This window comes from Salvelinus alpinus, chromosome 11 (genome assembly GCF_045679555.1).
Source record: "Salvelinus alpinus chromosome 11, SLU_Salpinus.1, whole genome shotgun sequence".
In the NCBI taxonomy this organism is placed as follows: domain Eukaryota; kingdom Metazoa; phylum Chordata; class Actinopteri; order Salmoniformes; family Salmonidae; genus Salvelinus; species Salvelinus alpinus.
In genome coordinates, this window is record NC_092096.1 from 23,788,918 (window position 1) to 23,809,798 (window position 20,881).

Below are 20,881 nucleotides of genomic sequence, written 5' to 3' on the forward strand. Positions count from 1 at the left end.
CCCTGAGACTGGTTACTAAAGGAATGACTAGAGGGAGCGCCACCATATAAAACCCTGAGACTTGTTACTAAAGGAATGACTAGAGGGAGCGCCACCATATAAAACCCTGAGACTGGTTACTAAAGGAATGACTAGAGGGAGCGCCACCATATAAAACCCTGAGACTTGTTACTAAAGGAATGACTAGAGGGAGCGAAGCGCCACCATATAAAACCCTGAGACTTGTTACTAAAGGAATGACTAGAGGGAGCGCCACCATATAAAACCCTGAGACTTGTTACTAAAGGAATGACTAGAGGGAGCGCCACCATATAAAACCCTGAGACTGGTTACTAAAGGAATGACTAGAGGGAGCGCCACCATATAAAACCCTGAGACTTGTTACTAAAGGAATGACTAGAGGGAGCGCCACCATATAAAACCCTGAGACTTGTTACTAAAGGAATGACTAGAGGGAGCGCCACCATATAAAACCCTGAGACTTGTTACTAAAGGAATGACTAGAGGGAGCGCCACCATATAAAACCCTGAGACTGGTTACTAAAGGAATGACTAGAGGGAGCGCCACCATATAAAACCCTGAGACTTGTTACTAAAGGAATGACTAGAGGGAGCGCCACCATATAAAACCCTGAGACTGGTTACTAAAGGAATGACTAGAGGGAGCGCCACCATATAAAACCCTGAGACTTGTTACTAAAGGAATGACTAGAGGGAGCGCCACCATATAAAACCCTGAGACCTGAGACTTGTTACTAAAGGAATGACTAGAGGGAGCGCCACCATATAAAACCCTGAGACTTGTTACTAAAGGAATGACTAGAGGGAGCGCCACCATATAAAACCCTGAGACTTGTTACTAAAGGAATGACTAGAGGGAGCGCCACCATATACAACCCTGAGACTTGTTACTAAAGGAATGACTAGAGGGAGCGCCACCATATAAAACCCTGAGACTTGTTACTAAAGGAATGACTAGAGGGAGCGCCACCATATACAACCCTGAGACTTGTTACTAAAGGAATGACTAGAGGGAGCGCCACCATATAAAACCCTGAGACTTGTTACTAAAGGAATGACTAGAGGGAGCGCCACCATATAAAACCCTGAGACTTGTTACTAAAGGAATGACTAGAGGGAGCGCCACCATATAAAACCCTGAGACTTGTTACTAAAGGAATGACTAGAGGGAGCGCCACCATATAAAACCCTGAGACTTGTTACTAAAGGAATGACTAGAGGGAGCGCCACCATATAAAACCCTGAGACTGGTTACTAAAGGAATGACAATGACTAGAGGGAGCGCCACCATATAAAACCCTGAGACTTGTTACTAAAGGAATGACTAGAGGGAGCGCCACCATATAAAACCCTGAGACTTGTTACTAAAGGAATGACTAGAGGGAGCGCCACCATATAAAACCCTGAGACTGGTTACTAAAGGAATGACTAGAGGGAGCGCCACCATATAAAACCCTGAGACTTGTTACTAAAGGAATGACTAGAGGGAGCGCCACCATATAAAACCCTGAGACTTGTTACTAAAGGAATGACTAGAGGGAGCGCCACCATATAAAACCCTGAGACTTGTTACTAAAGGAATGACTAGAGGGAGCGCCACCATATAAAACCCTGAGACTTGTTACTAAAGGAATGACTAGAGGGAGCGCCACCATATAAAACCCTGAGACTGGTTACTAAAGGAATGACTAGAGGGAGCGCCACCATATAAAACCCTGAGACTTGTTACTAAAGGAATGACTAGAGGGAGCGCCACCATATAAAACCCTGAGACTTGTTACTAAAGGAATGACTAGAGGGAGCGCCACCCCACCATATAAAACCCTGAGACTTGTTACTAAAGGAATGACTAGAGGGAGCGCCACCATATAAAACCCTGAGACTTGTTACTAAAGGAATGACTAGAGGGAGCGCCACCATATAAAACCCTGAGACTGGTTACTAAAGGAATGACTAGAGGAGCGCCACCATATAAAACCCTGAGACTTGTTACTAAAGGAATGACTAGAGGGAGCGCCACCATATAAAACCCTGAGACTTGTTACTAAAGGAATGACTAGAGGGAGCGCCACCATATAAAACCCTGAGACTTGTTACTAAAGGAATGACTAGAGGGAGCGCCACCATATAAAACCCTGAGACTTGTTACTAAAGGAATGACTAGAGGGAGCGCCACCATATAAAACCCTGAGACTTGTTACTAAAGGAATGACTAGAGGGAGCGCCACCATATAAAACCCTGAGACTTGTTACTAAAGGAATGACTAGAGGGAGCGCCACCATATAAAACCCTGAGACTTGTTACTAAAGGAATGACTAGAGGGAGCGCCACCATATAAAACCCTGAGACTTGTTACTACTTGTTACTAAAGGAATGACTAGAGGGAGCGCCACCATATAAAACCCTGAGACTTGTTACTAAAGGAATGACTAGAGGGAGCGCCACCATATAAAACCCTGAGACTTGTTACTAAAGGAATGACTAGAGGGAGCGCCACCATATAAAACCCTGAGACTTGTTACTAAAGGAATGACTAGAGGGAGCGCCACCATATAAAACCCTGAGACTTGTTACTAAAGGAATGACTAGAGGGAGCGCCACCATATAAAACCCTGAGACTGGTTACTAAAGGAATGACTAGAGGGAGCGCCACCATATAAAACCCTGAGACTTGTTACTAAAGGAATGACTAGAGGGAGCGCCACCATATAAAACCCTGAGACTTGTTACTAAAGGAATGACTAGAGGGAGCGCCACCATATAAAACCCTGAGACTTGTTACTAAAGGAATGACTAGAGGGAGCGCCACCATATAAAACCCTGAGACTTGTTACTAAAGGAATGACTAGAGGGAGCGCCACCATATAAAACCCTGAGACTGGTTACTAAAGGAATGACTAGAGGAACTAGAGGGAGCGCCACCATATAAAACCCTGAGACTTGTTACTAAAGGAATGACTAGAGGGAGCGCCACCATATAAAACCCTGAGACTTGTTACTAAAGAATGACTAGAGGGAGCGCCACCATATAAAACCCTGAGACTTGTTACTAAAGGAATGACTAGAGGGAGCGCCACCATATAAAACCCTGAGACTTGTTACTAAAGGAATGACTAGAGGGAGCGCCACCATATAAAACCCTGAGACTGGTTACTAAAGGAATGACTAGAGGGAGCGCCACCATATAAAACCCTGAGACTTGTTACTAAAGGAATGACTAGAGGGAGCGCCACCATATAAAACCCTGAGACTGGTTACTAAAGGAATGACTAGAGGGAGCGCCACCATATAAAACCCTGAGACTTGTTACTAAAGGAATGACTAGAGGGAGCGCCACCATATAAAACCCTGAGACTTGTTACTAAAGGAATGACTAGAGGGAGCGCCACCATATAAAACCCTGAGACCGGCAAACATGGGGACTGACATGGGGAAACATGGCGGCCTGTTGAGTCCATCCCTCTAACATCCTAGGGACGGCGGGAGGCACCGCGGAGACATGATAGACGGCTAGCTCTGCTATGGTGAATTAAGGACTCAGAGAGAAAACTTCACGAGTTGATGAGCTTGTTACACCGTCAGCCGCTGTAACTTTTCTTAGCCACGTGCTTCTACATCTGCATTGCTTGCTGTTTGGAGTTTTGGCTGGGTTTTTGTATAAGCACTTTATTACATCGGCTGATATAAAAAGGGCTTTATAAATACGTTTGATTGATTGACTTATTGTTACACTGTCAGCCATTGTTACACTGTGTCATGACGTTGCCTGCTTGGGTATAGCAAACCCCATCCCCCTCTCCCTGCCTCTCCCTTTCCTCCTTCAACCCATGCTGTGATCACAGAGAGACGTCGTAAATTCCTGAGAATCTCCTCATGGCCAAACAGTATTAGAAGAGAGGGTAAACTTTCAGGACAAAGGAATTTTCTTTCATCTCACAGAATTTGAGGTATGAACATATTTCATGTTCCTGCAAAAGTATAAAAGCTCGGTGAAGATCCCAGCTATTAACATGTCCGTTTTTCCCCATGTGGGAAACTCATGAGAGACTGTGGGACTACATTACCATACCGCTGTTTATATAATAACCTCAGATATGAGGTTTACATCTGTTTGTTGTATAAAATGAATGAGTGAGTATGATACTGTTTGCATAATTGTGTAATATGATTTTGGACTGTTTAATGAAGAAAAATACAAATCCCTTTTGTATTTGAACTAAATCCAAGGACCGCCCCTGAGCCCAGTTAGGGTCAGACATCCAAGGACAGCCCCTTCCTGCTATCCGAATAAAAGCCAACTCTGAGAAATTATCATTAGACCATGTTTTTCTCCATATGGGGAGAACGAAGGTTAAGTACCATTGCTGAATCTTTAACCATACCACGTGGTTAAACTCTTAGACGAATAAGAACAAGTCTTTGATATTGACTACTAGTCTGCAGCTAGGAATTCGGTATCATTGAACGCGAAGAAAGACAACCGCCGAAACATCCATTCTATAACGAATGTCACTCTGAACTATCCACAATAACCGAGACAGAAGGAACTCCAACCAAAACTAACTTCTCTCCAACGATCAAGACGACACACAATGAGCGTAAATATATATATATTGATTGCAATGAGTGAGCGTTCATGTGTAAAGGATTAGCATGTCAATTGTTATAATTATGAACTCTGTAGTGACTTCTTGGTCTAACGCCAATATTTATTTGTCTAACAAGCCGCCATGCCGGTTCAGCCCACTAGGGCATATTTCTCCCATCATTTCATGTAACCATTTTTAAGTTTGTTTGTTTGTTTATGCATTTCTGTGAATTAATTAGTTAGTAATAAATAAATGATTTAAGACAATTGATGTATGGATGACTCATAGTGAAGAATGGGTTCGTGCAGATAACCAACAATTTACGACGTTTGGAATGAGACTAACGTGAGGTAAAATAAATAAATCATTAATCAGAAGACTATTGATCAGATATGAAAATATCTGAAAGGTTATATTGGGAAATTATAACTTTGTAATCTGACTACTTTCCCTGGTGCTCCCAAATTCATAGTTAATTAGTTATGTTACAACTCAGTTGATCGCGTAATCCCTAATTACAGGAATCTTTGATAAAAACTATAAGTCTTCAATTTAATGATAGCAAAGACACGACAACTGTTAGCCATTTCACATCAAAAGGGATACATCAGGGACATGTGTATGGAAGTTGGCTCCTAGGTTGATCTGAATGGAGAACTTTTCTTTATGTCAGGTTAAGCCCTATGCATGTGTGTGTAGGCATGCATGTGTTAGACTACAGTACTTGTATCTCTCACAGTCTCTGAGGGTCAGTGTGTGTGTGTGTGTGTGTGTGTGTGTGTGTGTGTGTGTGGACAGCTCCTGCTGCATCGTCCTATCTCCTGATAATGCTACAGTAATTAAATGAGAAAGGAGAGAGCGAGAGAGAGAAACACACACACACACACGCCTGGCTCCCGCTGCTACACACCGTGACTGAAGGACCTGACTGATAATGTCCCCACTATACTTCTACTGCAGAGTCCTAATAATGTCACTTCTCTCACTGTGACTTATGGCTGCCAACAACCCATCAACTGGAGCTGGCCTACTGAGTGATCTTGTTGACTTGACCGGTTAAGGGAACGTCCTGGCCTACTGAGTGATCTTGTTGACTTGACCGGTTAAGGGAACGTCCTGGCCTACTTTGTGATCTTGTTGACTTGACCGGTTAAGGGAATGTCCTGGCCTACTGTGTGATCTTGTTGACTTGACCGGTTAAGGGAACGTCCTGGCCTACTGTGTGATCTTGTTGACTTGACCGGTTAAGGGAACGTCCTGGCCTACTGTGTGATCTTGTTGACTTGACCGGTTAAGGGAACGTCCTGGCCTACTGTGTGATCTTGTTGACTTGACCGGTTAAGGGAATGTCCTGGCCTACTGTGTGATCTTGTTGACTTGACCGGTTAAGGGAACGTCCTGGCCTACTGAGTGAACTTGTTGACTTGACCGGTTAAGGGAACGTCCTGGCCCACTGTGTGATCTTGTTGACTTGACCGGTTAAGTGAACTGGGATTGATACAAACTTGTTTTGAAGAAGTTCCTATTATGTGATGTTTTAGACAAGTTATTCAGATCCACTTGTGTTTTGGATCAGAGCGGCTGCTATTTAACTAATATGCAATGTGTTCACATCTAAAATGGTTTAGTTAGGGGAGTGGAGGGTAAAAAGTAACTAGAGCTCCTGTTGCTGAGAAGGACCAGCCAACGGACCAGACCAGCCAATGTTTAAGACCACACCACCGATTCCAGCAGGAAACACACCTTGTTTCTCTGTTGTCATTCGTTCCACATACATTTTAAAAGTCCTTTAAATCCTTTGGTCTTGTCTCTACACTGCCTGAGTTTCAGTATGATGCAGACTCAAAGAAGGCTGCGCGTCAGTGAAAAGTAAAGACACATTGTCATGCCACGACTACAGATACTTCTGCTCCCAGAAAACGTATTGATCAGGCGGTGAACAGGAGCCATTACTGAGACTAAACACTCCATCTCTGTATCTCTTTCCCTTTCATACAGGAGTTTTACTTTACTTGAAGGACTGTGAGGTGGCAATTGTAACGGTGATTGTCCCCCCAACGCGGGGCGAGAGGAAAATCCAATTCCATCAATAGAGATGGACTAGAGCGAGCAAAAGAGATGAACATGAAGAAGAAAAACGTGAGAAGAGAGAGAGAGAGAGAGACAAAGAAAAACGAATGAGAGGCTCATTCTCAACACGGGGAACAAAACTGAAAAACAGGGAAAGAAAAATAGAAAAAAACGCATGAAGTGCAGATTGTTAAATATGAGATTGTTTTACAGCAGATATTGAGTGAAAATGTAATCTATATATATATTGTTTTCAGAGTCAATTTGGCCGCTGTGGCCAATGAGCACAGCCATGGTGCGCTGAGCTGTCCAGGCCCTGGTGATGGCCTGTCACTAGGAACCCTCTGATGAATGGCTGTGTTGAATTGAAAGAGACATGTAATATATATCAGACTTTTATTCTCTCTGTGTGTGTTTGGTTCGGAGGGTGTGTGTGTGTACGGGAGAGAGAAAGAGAGATGCTGTGAGCAGCCAGGAGAGCGAGAAAGAGAGAAAGAAAGAGAGAGCGAGAGAGAGAAGGGTATAGTGAGAGAGGGCTAAAGGTTATGACAGAAGAATATGAGCGAGTGACAGAGACAGCAGGAGAGAGGAAGATGAAAGAGGTAGGAGACCAAGACAGAGAAAAGGACCGAGCTGGACAGAGGTGGGAAAGGAAGAATAGAGAGGCTGTTTAGAAGATTCTAACCAACAGCAACTCCAGCAGTTTCCCTGAGCGATTCACAGCAAGACAACATGCAATACACCCGCCATTGATCCACAAGTCACACACAGAATAACACAAACTCTCATAACGACACACACAAACACACACACACAGATAATACACTCCTTTGTTTTTCTGACAGTTCTAGTCTAATGTGCCACCATTTCAATGACCTTGAAATAAAAGACGCCCAATGAAGCTATCCAATAAATGAACCACAACCAGCATGTATGCAGCTTGTGCAGTGCCTTCAGGAAGTATTCACACCCCTCGACCTCTCCCACATTCTGTTGTGTTACTGCCAGAATTTTAAATTCATTGAGATTTTTTCCTCACAGTACCCTATAATGTCAAAGCAGAAATATACTTTTAGATTTTTTTTTATAAATGAATAAATATGGTCTTGAGTCAATAACTATTCAACTCCTTTGTTATGGCAAACCTAAATAAGCTCAGGAGTAAAAATTTACTTAACAAGTCACATAATAAGTTGCATGGAATCACTCTGTGTGTAAAAATAGTGTTTAACAATTTTTGAATGACTTCCTCATCTTTATACCCCACACATACAATTATCTGTAAGGTCCCTCAGTTGAGCAGTGAATTTCAAACACAGATTCAAACACAAAGACCAGGGAGGTTTTCCAATGCATCGCAAATAAGGACACCTATTGGTAGATGGGTAAAATAATAATAATAATAATAATAATCAGACATTGAATATCCCTTTAAGAATGGTGAAGTTATTAATTACACTTTGGATGGTGTATCAATACACCCTTCCGGAAAGGAAGGAAACCGCTCAGGGATTTCACCATGAGGCTAATGGTGACTTTAAAACAGTTACAGAGTTTAAAGGCTGTGATAGGAGAAAACTATGGATGGATCAACAACATTGTAGTTACTCCACAATACCAACCTTGATGACAGAGTGAAAAGAAGAAAGCCTGTAGAGATTGTTTATAAATCACTGAGTAACACTTCATATTTTCAAGCATGGTGGTGACTGCATCATATTATGGGTGTGCTCGTCATCGGCAAGGACTAGGGAGTTTTCCAACAGACATTGGGAGACAAATTCACCTTTCAGCAAGACAATAACCTAAAACACAAGGCCACATATGCACTGGAGTTGATTACGAAGACGACATTGAATGTTCCTGAGTGGCCTAGTTACAGTTTTAGCTTAAATCAGCTTGAAAATCTATGGCAAGACTTGAAAATGTCTCAGCTGGTAGAGCATGGCATTTACAACGCCAGGTGTGGGTTTGATTCCCACGGGGCACCAGTATGAAGAAGGAAGGACATGTCTGCCCTCACTACTGTCTCTCTGGGACAGACTGTTTGCTAAAATGACTCAAATCAACAACCAACTTGACAGAGCTTCAAGAATGTGTAAATATGGTACAATCAAGGTGTGCAAAGCTCCTCGACATACCCAGCAAGACACAGCTGTAATCACTGCCAAAGGTGATTCTAACATGCATTGACTCAAGGGGTTGAATACTTATCTAATGAAGATGGTGTTTAATTTATCATAAATGTTTTACAAATATTAGAATTATTCTTCCACTTGGACATTGCAGAGTATTTTTTGTAAAATGTTGAATAGAAAATGACAATTAAATCCCAATTTGTAACAACAAAACATAGTAAAAGTCAAGGGGTGTGAATACTTTCTGAAGGCTCTGTTTGTGACAGGTCCGTTAAATGGAAGCAAGCATTTGGGGCCAGTGGCATTGATCATATCTATCACATTAATACTGTTCTATAAATGTATAAGACCGAAGCTCACTGGTGTTCAGCACATGCACTCCCCTGTCCCCTCTTCTCCCTCCAGCCCCCTTTCACTCCCTATCCATCCCTCCCTCCCTCTCGCTCAACCCTCTCCCTACCTCTTTTTTACCCTCTCTCCCCCTCCTCGTCTCCCTCTCCTCATGACGTGTAAAGGTGATTTGTTGTCACAGTGTGGGGATATTGAGTTGGGACCATATAGCTGATGGATGACCACATGTCAGGTCAATAAGAGCTTACGTTAGTAGTAGCACTAGTCTCAGATCAGTTCTATGATCACAGCTCCCACTGGATCCTACACACAGCAGCATGGCACCAACTGTTCTCCAGTCAGCTGTATTTCTCATGACTTTCATCAACTCATCTCTGCTCATGTCTTTGTGCCATCAGCATTGCAGCCTTTACTGTGTACTAGTCTTATAGTAATCTAACAACCAATCTAACCAAACATTATTCCAATGTTTTCAATCAAACATTGTACCAGATAAGGAGTCCACAATGGCCTTAAAAAAAAGCTAAAATCATTTATTCTGTAGTCACTGTGAAAATGTCTTCCTCCCTAACAGTTTAATTCTGTTTTCTCTTATTCCTACGAGTATCATCACATGGACATGGGCCTATAGTATTTGTAACTACTGGTTTATTATGTTGTTACTATAGTATTTGTAACTACAGGTTTATTATGTTGTTGCTATAGTATATCTAACTACAGGTTTATTATGTTGTTGCTATAGTATTTCTAACTACAGGTGTATTATGTTGTTGCTATAGTATATCTAACTACATGTGTATTATGTTGTTGCTATAGTATATCTAACTACATGTGTATTATGTTGTTGCTATAGTATTTCTAACTACAGGTTTATTATGTTGTTGCTATAGTATATCTAACTACAGGTTTATTATGTTGTTGCTATAGTATATCTAACTACAGGTTTATTATGTTGTTGCTATAGTATTTCTAACTACAGGTGTATTATGTTGTTGCTATAGTATATCTAACTACATGTGTATTATGTTGTTGCTATAGTATATCTAACTACATGTGTATTATGTTGTTGCTATAGTATTTCTAACTACAGGTTTATTATGTTGTTGCTATAGTATATCTAACTACAGGTTTATTATGTTGTTGCTATAGTATATCTAACTACATGTGTATTATGTTGTTGCTATAGTATATCTAACTACAGGTTTATTATGTTGTTGCTATAGTATATCTAACTACAGGTTTATTATGTTGTTGCTATAGTATTTCTAACTACAGGTGTATTATGTTGTTGCTATAGTATATCTAACTACATGTATATTATGTTGTTGCTATAGTATATCTAACTACATGTGTATTATGTTGTTGCTATAGTATTTCTAACTACAGGTTTATTATGTTGTTGCTATAGTATATCTAACTACAGGTTTATTATGTTGTTGCTATAGTATATCTAACTACAGGTTTATTATGTTGTTGCTATAGTATATCTTACTACATGTGTATTATGTTGTTGCTATAGTATATCTAACTACAGGTTTATTATGTTGTTGCTATAGTATATCTAACTACATGTGTATTATGTTGTTGCTATAGTATTTCTAACTACAGGTTTATTATGTTGTTGCTATAGTATATCTAACTACAGGTTTATTATGTTGTTGCTATAGTATATCTAACTACAGGTTTATTATGTTGTTGCTATAGTATATCTAACTACAGGTTTATTATGTTGTTGCTATAGTATATCTAACTACAGGTTTATTATGTTGTTGCTATAGTATATCTAACTACAGGTTTATTATGTTGTTGCTATAGTATATCTAACTACATGTGTATTATGTTGTTGCTATAGTATATCTAACTACAGGTTTATTATGTTGTTGCTATAGTATTTCTAACTACAGGTTTATTATGTTGTTGCTATAGTATATCTAACTACAGGTTTATTATGTTGTTGCTATAGTATATCTAACTACAGGTTTATTATGTTGTTACTATAGTATTTCTAACTACAGGTTTATTATGTTGTTGCTATAGTATATCTAACTACAGGTTTATTATGTTGTTGCTATAGTATATCTAACTACAGGTTTATTATGTTGTTACTATAGTATTTCTAACTACTGGTTTATTATGTTGTTGCTATAGTATTTCTAACTACATGTGTATTATGTTGTTGCTAAAGTATTTCTAACTAGATGTGTATTATGTTGTTGCTACAGTATATCTAACTACAGGTTTATTATGTTGTTGCTATAGTATTTGTAACTAGTGGTGTATTATGTTGTTGCTATAGTATATCTAACTACATGTGTATTATGTTGTTGCTATAGTATATCTAACTACAGGTTTATTATGTTGTTGCTATAGTATATCTAACTACATGTTTATTATGTTGTTGCTATAGTATTTCTAACTACAGGTTTAATATTCTGTTACTATAGTATATCTAACTACATTTTTTTATTTTTTTATTTAACCTTTATTTAACCAGGTAGGCAAATTGAGAACACGTTCTCATTTACAATTGCGACCTGGCCAAGATAAAGCAAGGCAGGTCGACACATACAACAACACATAGTGTACACATGGAGTAAAATCAAACACATAGTCAATGATACAGTAGACAAAAAAATAAGTCTATATACAATGTGAGCAAGTGAGTGTGAGATAAGCGGAGGTAAAGGCAAACAAATATATGTATAAGATAAATAAAAAAATAAAAAGGCCATGGTGGCAAAGTAAATACAACACAGCAAGTAAAATAAAAACTAAAAACACTGGAATGGTTGGTTTGCAGTGGAAGAAAGCGCAGAGTAGAGACAGAAATAATGGGGTGCAAAGGAGCAAAATAAATAAATAAATACAGTAGGTAAAGAGGTAGTTGTTTGGGCTAAATTATAGATGGGCTATGTACAGGTGCAGTAATCTATGAGCTGCTCTGACAGCTGGTGCTTAAAGCTAGTGAGGGAGATAAGTGTTTCCAGTTTCAGAGATTTTTGTAGTTCGTTCCAGTCATTGGCAGCAGAGAACTGGAAGGAGAGGCGGCCAAAGGAAGAATTGGTTTTGGGGGTGACCAGAGAGATAAACCTGCTGGAGCGCGTGCTACAGGTAGGTGTTGCTATGGTGACCAGCGAGCTGAGATAAGGGGGGACTTTACCTAGCAGGGTCTTGTAGATGACCTGGAACCAGTGGGTTTGGCGACGAGTATGAAGCGAGGGCTCAGCCAACGAGAGTGGTAGCCAGGTCTGCAGTGGTGGGGGTAGTATATGGGGCTTTGGTGACAAAACGGATGGCACTGTGATAGACTGCATCCAATTTATTGAGTAGGGTTTTGGAGGCTATTTTGTAAATGACATCACCGAAGTCGAGGATTGGTAGGATGGTCAGTTTTACAAGGGTATGTTTGGCAGCATGAGTGAAGGATGCTTTGTTGCGGAATAGGAAGCCAATTCTAGATTTAACTTTGGATTGGAGATGTTTGATGTGAGTCTGGAAGGAGAGTTTACAGTCTAACCAGACACCTAGGTATTTGTAGTTGTCCACATATTCTAAGTCAGAGCCGTCCAGAGTAGTGATGTTGGACAGGCGGGCAGGTGCAGGCAGCGATCGGTTGAAGAGCATGCATTTAGTTTTACTTGTATTTAAGAGCAATTGGAGGCCACGGAAGGAGAGTTGTATGGCATTGAAGCTCGCCTGGAGGGTTGTTAACACAGTGTCAAAAGAAGGGCCAGAAGTATACAGAATAGTGTCGTGCTAGCGTAGAGGTGGATCAAGAGAATCACCAAGGCAGCAAGAGCGACATCATTGATGTATACAGAGAAGAGAGTCGGTCCAAGAATTGAACCCTGTGGCACCCCCATGGAGACTGCCAGAGGCCCGGACAACAGACCCTCCGATTTGACACACTGAACTCGATCAGAGAAGTAGTTGGTGAACCAGGCGAGGCAATCATTAGAGAAACCAAGGCTGTCGAGTCTGCCGATGAGGATGTGGTGATTGACAGAGTCAAAAGCCTTGGCCAGGTCAATGAATACGGCTGCACAGTATTGTTTCCTATCGATGGCGGTTAAGATATCGTTTATGACCTTGAGCGTGGCTGAGGTGCACCCATGACCAGCTCTGAAACCAGATTGCATAGCGGAGAAGGTATGGTGGGATTCGAAATGGTCGGTAATCTGTTTGTTGACTTGGCTTTCGAAGACCTTAGAAAGGCAGGGTAGGATAGATATAGGTCTGTAGCTGTTAGGGTCAAGAGTGTCCCCCCTTTGAAGAGGGGGATAACCGCAGCTGCTTTCCAATCTTTGGGAATCTCAGACGACACTGAGAAGAGAGGTTTGAAAAGGCTAGTAATAGGGGTGGCAACAATTTCAGCAGATAGTTTTAGAAAGAAAGGGTCCAGATTATCTAGCCCGGCTGATTTGTAAGGGTCCAGATTTTGCAGCTCTTTTAGAACATCAGCTGACTGTATTTGGGAGAAAGAGAAATGGGGAAGGCTTGGGCGAGTAGCAGAGGGGAGGGCAGTGCTGTTGTCCGGGGTAGGGGTAGCCAGGTGGAAAGCATGGCCAGCCGTAGAAAAATGCTTATTGAAATTCTCAATTATAGTGGATTTGTCGGTGGTGACAGTGTTTCCTATCTTCAGAGCAGTTGGAAGCTGGGAGGAGGTGTTCTTATTCTCCATGGACTTTACAGTGTCCCAGAACTTTTTTGAATTTGTGTTGCAGGAAGCAAATTTCTGCTTGAAAAAGCTAGCCTTGGCTTTTCTAACTGCCTGTGTATACTGGTTTCTAGCTTCCCTGAAAAGTTGCATATCACGGGGGCTGTTCGATGCTAATGCAGAACGCCATAGGATGTTTTTCTGTTGGTTAAGGGGCAGGTGGGAGGGGCTGTAGGCATGCAGTCAGGTCAGGAGAGAACCAAGGGCTATATCTGTTCCTGGTTCTAAATTTCTTGAATGGGGCATGCTTATTCAAGATGGTGAGGAAGGCATTTTTAAAAAATGTCCAGGCATCCTCTACTGACGGGATGAGATCAATATCCTTCCAGGATACCTCGGCCAGGTCGATTAGAAAGGCCTGCTCGCTGAAGTGTTTCAGGGAGCGTTTGACAGTGATGAGTGGAGGTCGTTTGACCGCTGACCCATTACGGATGCAGGCAATGAGGCAGTGATCGCTGAGATCTTGGTTGAAAACAGCAGAGGTGTATTTGGAGGGCAAGTTTGTTAGGATGATATCTATGAGGGTACCCGTGTTTACGGAATTGGGGTGGTACCTGGTAGGTTCATTGATAATTTGTGTGAGATTGAGGGCATCAAGCTTAGATTGTAGGGTGGCTGGGGTGTTAAGCATGTTAAAATTTAGGTCGCCTAGCAGCACGAGCTCTGAAGATAGATGGGGGGCAATCAGTTCACATATAGTGTCCAGAGCACAGCTGGGGGCAGAGGGTGGTCTATAGCAGGCGAGAGGTGGATTTTTAAAAGTAGAAGTTCAAATTGTTTGGGAACAGACCTGGATAGTAAAACAGAACTCTGCAGGCAATCTTTGCAATAGATTGCAACACCGCCCCCTTTGGCCGTTCTATCTTGTCTGAAAATCTTGTAGTTGGGGATGAAAATGTCAGAATTTTTGGTGGTCTTTCTAAGCCAGGATTCAGACACGGCTAAAACATCCGGGTTGGCAGAGTGTGCTAAAGCAGTGAACAAAACAAACTTAGGGAGGAGGCTTCTAATGTTAACATGCATGAAGCCAAGGCTTTTACGGTTACAGAAGTCATCAAAAGAGAGCGCCTGGGGAATAGGAGTGGAGCTAGGTACTGCAGGGCCTGGATTCACCTCTACATCACCAGAGGAACAGAGGAGGAGTAGGATAAGGGTACGGCTAAAAGCTATGAGAATTGGTCGTCTAGAACTTCTAGAGCAGAGAGTAAAAGGAAGTTTCTGGGGGCGATAAATATGAGCTAAAGGAATAATGTACAGACGGTGAGATAGAGAATGTACAGACAAAGGTATGGTAGGATGTGAATACAGTGGAGGTAAACCTAGGTATTGAGTGATGATGAGAGAGATATTGTCTCTAGAAACATCATTGAAACCAGGTGATGTCATCGCATATGTGGGTGGTGGAACTGTGAGGTTGGATATGGTATAGTGAGCAGGGCTAGAGGCTCTACAGTGAAATAAGCCAATAAACACTAACCAGAACAGCAATGGACAAGGCATATTTACATTAAGGAGAGGCATGCTTAATCGAGTGATCAATAAGGGTCCAGTGAGTAGAGGTTGGTTGGGGTCACGGCGATCCAGACAGCTGGCCGGGTAGATGGCTATTGGTAGCAAGATAGCATAGTATGGAAGTCTATTTGTAGATACCTCGTGCGTTTCCGTCGGTAGGTTAGTGGGGTTCCGTGTGGTAGAGGGGATCAATCCAAATTGGCAAAATAGATATAGTGACCCAAGAAAAAAATATAATAAATAAATAATAATAATAATTGTCCGATATACTTATTCAGATAGCAGCCGATAAGACAGCTAACGGTTAGCGGGCCCCAGATGAGCGTTCAGGTAACGTCGGGACGGAGGTGCCAGATTGGATAACTCCCTCGGGCAGATAACGTCGGCAGTCAGTCGTGAAGGCCCGGTGGGGCTCCGTATCTGCAGCAAAAAAAAAAAAAAAAAAAACAGGTCCGGATAGGTGACTGTAGCCCAGGAATGGCTGATGGAACTCCTCAGCTGGCTAGCTCCGGAATGATTTGAGTTTGCTCCGGGATCGACGTAAGCCAATAGTCACACGGTTTGCAGCTAGCTAGCTGCAAATGTCCAGAGCCTGCGGCTGAAATCCGGGGAAACTGAGAGAAAAAAAGTCCCGGAATGCTCCGGTCCGAGTCGCGTTGCACAAAAGTGCCGGTAGATTATCGAGCTAAAGGAATAGCTGATGACCACAAAACGTGGGCAGCTGAGACACCAACGCTAGCCAGCAGACCGGCTAATTTCTGGGCAGCTACAGATTAGCTTCTGGCTAGCTATCGGATAGCTTCTGGTTAGCTTTCTGGCTAGCTTCTGAATTAGCCCCTGGCTAGCTTCCACGGTGGATTTTCAGATTTGAGGTAAATAATACTTTTTTGTAATTGGTGAAGCGGGTTGCAGGAAAGCTTTTGCAGGAAAGCTTTTGTAGTTGAGTTCTTGGATAATAAAATATATAAAAGATATGCGAAGAAAGGTGTAAATATATATATATACAGGACACGACAATACGAAACAGAAATGACGTCTGAACTGCTAAGCCATCTTGGAATAACATGAATGTTTATTATGTTGTTGCTATAGTATTTCTAACTAGTGGTTTATTATGTTGTTACTATAGTATTTGTAACTAGTGGTGTATTATGTTGTTGCTACAGTGTTTCCAAGGGAGAGAGGTTACAGGTGAAAACAGTGTTGATATTGATCTGCTATTCTTTATGATTTATTGATGGCCAGACTTGTCAAGCATCATTAAATAAGAGCTCCTCTCCACTCTACTACTTCACAGAGACACTACCATACTCCAAGTGACTGTCAACTGTCCCAACTCTCCATAGGACCAGCACTTTTCATATGTACGTGATCTGCCCAGGAACAACACCTGGCCCTAGCATTTGGTAAACAAATAGTTTGACCACCAACTCCTTTAGGGTTGTCTTTGGGTGCTGTGAGGGTGTTGGTACATTCAAATTGTTGCTCTATTCTTTCCCAGCTTGAAGAGATGTCTTATGGAGTTGAGTGAGCTTGTCGGTAGGGAGGCAAATCTTTTAGCAGACAAAGTGTTTGACCCCTGTTCCCACCGCTACGATGCGGATTGTGTGTGTGCGTGCATGTGTGGGCTTTCTTATTCATTAGAGTGCATATCTGACTTAAATCAGTATGACATTGTACATAGAGACACACCGTTTGGACCACTATTCCCTTCATTAGGACACCAACCCAACTGGGAACAGCGTGAAGACTAATAGTCAGATAGATTTTAGGGGACAAACTTATAAAAAGCAAAGTATTAGACCTCTCCTCCCTATCTAGAGGGGACAACACATTGGGAAACAGCTTGGGGGTGTCAGTTTAAGTGGCCTAAACAAGGTATTTGACCCCTCATACCCTCCCTAAAGGACATATCTGACTGAGAACAGCAGCATGGTCTGTCTGTACGGGCCACATCTCACACTGTGTGTACGGTGTGTCTCTCTCTCTGTGTGTGATTTGACCTCTCATCTTTAGCTGGAGGGGGAGAAAAGAATGAGAGAGATCACACTGTGTGTACGATGTGTCTCTCTCTCTGTGTGTGTGTGATTTGACCTCTCATCTTTAGCTGGAGGGGGAGAAAAGAGCGCGAGAGATCACACTGGCAGCAGCGTGAGGTTTCCACTTTGAGGACGGACACCAAGGCCAGTTGGACAGCAGTGGCAGAGGAAAAGGGAGAGAAAGTGTTAAGATGTTTCCCCTCATCTTTAGTCTGATAACACCGTAGAGGCTTATGGTGTAGAGCGAGAGGAGGGAGCGAGGAGGGAGGGAGGGAGCGAGGAGGGAGGGAGCGAGGACGCAGAGCTGCAGAGAAAACTGTTTCTCTATCAAACATTCCCTCAGGCAGCAGAGATGGTGTGAGGTGTGATGCAGACTCCGTATGGTGTAGTGTGTTACAGTGTAATGCTGAGTGGAGTGAAACAAGCTGTTTTAAGTAGGGTGTATGCTGATGAGATATAATGTGCTGTATAGAGCACTACTGGATAACATGCTGTGTAGTGGGCTGTATAGAGCACTACTGGATAACGTGCTGTGTAGTGGGCTGTATAGAGCACTACTGGATAACGTGCTGTGTAGTGGGCTGTATAGAGCACTACTGGATAACGTGCTGTGTAGTGGGCTGTATAGAGCACTACTGGATAACGTGCTGTGTAGTGGGCTGTATAAAGCACTACTGGATAATGTGCTGTGTAGTGGGCTGTATAGAGCACTACTGGATAACGTGCTGTGTAGTGGGCTGTATAGAGCACTACTGTATAACGTGCTGTGTAGTGGGCTGTATAGAGCACTACTGGATAACGTGCTGTGTAGTGGGCTGTATGAGCACTACTGGATAGACGTGCTGTGTAGTGGGCTGTATAGAGCACTACTGTATAACGTGCTGTGTAGTGGGCTGTATAGAGCACTACTGGATAACGTGCTGTGTAGTGGGCTGTATAGAGCACTACTGGATAACGTGCTGTGTAGTGGGCTGTATAGAGCACTACTGGATAACGTGCTGTGTAGTGGGCTGTATAGAGCACTACTGGATAACGTGCTGTGTAGTGGGCTGTATAGAGCACTACTGGATAACGTGCTGTGTAGTGGGCTGTATAAAGCACTACTGGATAATGTAGTGTACTAAGTAGTATGCTGGGTGATAGTGTTCCCTTACCCTGTCCTCCAGCCTGGCAACCTGTTCCCTGTAGAAGGCATCCTGTTTCTTCAGTTCCTGGTCTCTGAGCTCCAGCTGCTTGGCCTACACACACGAAAGAGAGAGGAGAGAAGAGAGAGGAGAGAGGAGGAGAGAAAGGAGAGAGATGGGAGAGGAGAGAGAGAAGAGGAGAGAGGAGGAGAGAGAAGAGGAGGAGAGAGAGGGGAGAGGAGAGAAGAGAGATCAGAGGAGAGAGGAGAGAGAGAAGAGGAGAGAGAGGGGAGAGGAGAGAGATCAGCGAGAGGAGGAGAGAAAGGAGAGAGAGGGGAGAGGAGAGAGAGAAGAGGAGAGAGAAGAGGAGGAGAGAGAGGGGAGAGGAGAGAAGAGAGATCAGAGGAGAGAGGAGAGAGGAGAGAGAAGAGAGAGATCAGAGGAGAGAGGAGAGAGATCAGAGGAGAGAGGAGAGAGAGAAGAGGAGAGAGGAGAGAGAAGAGGAGGAGATGAGAGAAGAGAGATCAGAGGGGAGATGAGAGAAGAGAAGAGAGATCAGAGGAGAGAGGAGAGAGAGAAGAGGAGAGAGAGGGGAGAGAGGGGAGAGGAGAGAGATCAGAGAGAGGAGGAGAGAAAGGAGAGAGAGGAGAGAGGAGGAGAGAGAAGAGGAGGAGAGAGAGGGGAGAGGAGAGAAGAGAGATCAGAGGAGAGAGGAGAGAGAGAAGAGGAGAGAGAGGGGAGAGGAGAGAGGAGAGAGAAGAGGAGAGAGAGGGGAGAGGAGAGAGATCAGAGGAGAGAGGAGGAGAGAAAGGAGAGAGAGGGGAGAGGAGAGAGAGAAGAGGAGAGAGGAGGAGAGAGAAGAGAGGAGACATTACTAGAGCAGTCAGTCAACCATGGACACAGAAGAGACACAGGACACACTCGGGATAACTCAGTCAACAGCAGTTACAGGGGATACAGAACACAAAAAATGGACAACACTTTCCATTACCAGAGCCATGAGTGGATGTGGACGTGGGGTATTGGGGCATGGGTTATTGGGAAGTGATGGGGGATGCCAAGAGACAGCCTTCTCACTCATTGCCTTCTGCTACTTTCAAGGACATCGGTGTGTGTGTGTGTGTGTGTGTGTGTGTGTGTTTGTGTGTAGCCACACTGCAGTCTGACAGGGGAGATAGCATCAGACCAGGACAATGGAAGGCCTGCTCTCTTTATTTATGACCCTGTGATACCAGTACTGCTCTTTTCTACAGTGACCTTCAATAAACACCCATCTGACTCCAGCTGATCTCCCCTATGATACAAGACTGTCAGCTCTGAGGAAATCAACCTCAAAGCCTACACAAGACCCTATACAGAGACAGAGAGACAGAGAGAGAGACAGAGAGAGAGACAGAGAGAGAGACAGAGAGAGAGACAGAGACAGAGAGAGAGACAGAGACAGAGACAGAGACAGAGACAGAGACAGAGACAGAGACAGAGACAGAGACAGAGAGAGAGAGAGAGAGAGAGAGAGATGGGGTGCGAGAGAGAGATGGGGGGGCGAGCGAGAGAGAGATGGGGGGGCGAGCGAGAGAGAGATGGGGGCTGCGAGCGAGAGCGAGATGGGGAGCGAGAGAGAGAGAGCGAGATGGGGAGCGAGAGAGAGAGAGCGAGATGGGGAGCGAGAGAGAGAGAGCGAGATGGGGAGCGAGAGAGAGAGAGCGAGATGGGGAGCGAGAGAGAGAGAGAGAGATGGGGAGCGAGAGAGAGAGAGCGAGATGGGGAGCGAGAGAGAGAGAGCGAGATGGGGAGCGAGAGAGAGAGAGCGAGATGGGGAGCGAGAGAGAGAGAGCGAGATGGGGAGCGAGAGAGAGAGAGCGAGATGGGGAGCGAGAGAGAGAGAGCGAGATGGGGAGCGAGAGAGAGAGCGAGATGGGGAGCGAGAGAGAGAGAGCGAGATGGGGAGCGAGAGAGAGAGAGCGAGATGGGGAGCGAGAGAGAGAGCGAGATGGGGAGCGAGAGAGAGAGCGAGATGGGGAGCGAGAGAGAGAGCGAGATGGGAGGCGAGAGAGAGAGCGAGAGAGAGCGAGCGCGAGAGATGGGGAGCTCCGCGCTCCAGTCTTACCTTCCGTGTAATGTCCTCAAGACAGGAAGCATTTAAAGAGAACGAGAGGAAGAGAGAAAGAAAGGCAGAGAGCAGAGTGCTGATAAAACGTTGAACATCTTCAAAATGACATTTCAACTTGTTTAGTATTCAAAAACTGGGAGTGACTGACCGCCACAACGCTTTATGCTTGAGCAAACACAAACTCATGTTTACTCACTCGCTCTCCATCT

The 20,881-nt window shown here is 43.5% G+C and overlaps 1 protein-coding gene across 5 annotated transcripts in view; it reads right to left on the reverse strand.

The window, feature by feature from the left end:
* The window catches only part of chchd3a (coiled-coil-helix-coiled-coil-helix domain containing 3a), a 300,509-nt gene that overhangs the window by 219,937 nt on the left and 59,691 nt on the right, over positions 1-20,881 (reverse strand). For 3 of the 5 annotated variants that reach the window (XM_071332145.1, XM_071332141.1, XM_071332143.1), the window contains exons 6-7: positions 20,670-20,684; positions 18,593-18,676 (exon numbers count right to left, since the gene is read on the reverse strand). In XM_071332145.1, coding sequence (XP_071188246.1) covers positions 18,593-18,676; positions 20,670-20,684 — 99 coding nt within the window. The remainder of the gene's footprint in view (positions 1-18,592; positions 18,677-20,669; positions 20,685-20,881) is intronic. The other 2 variants (XM_071332144.1, XM_071332142.1) reach the window with 1 other exon arrangement.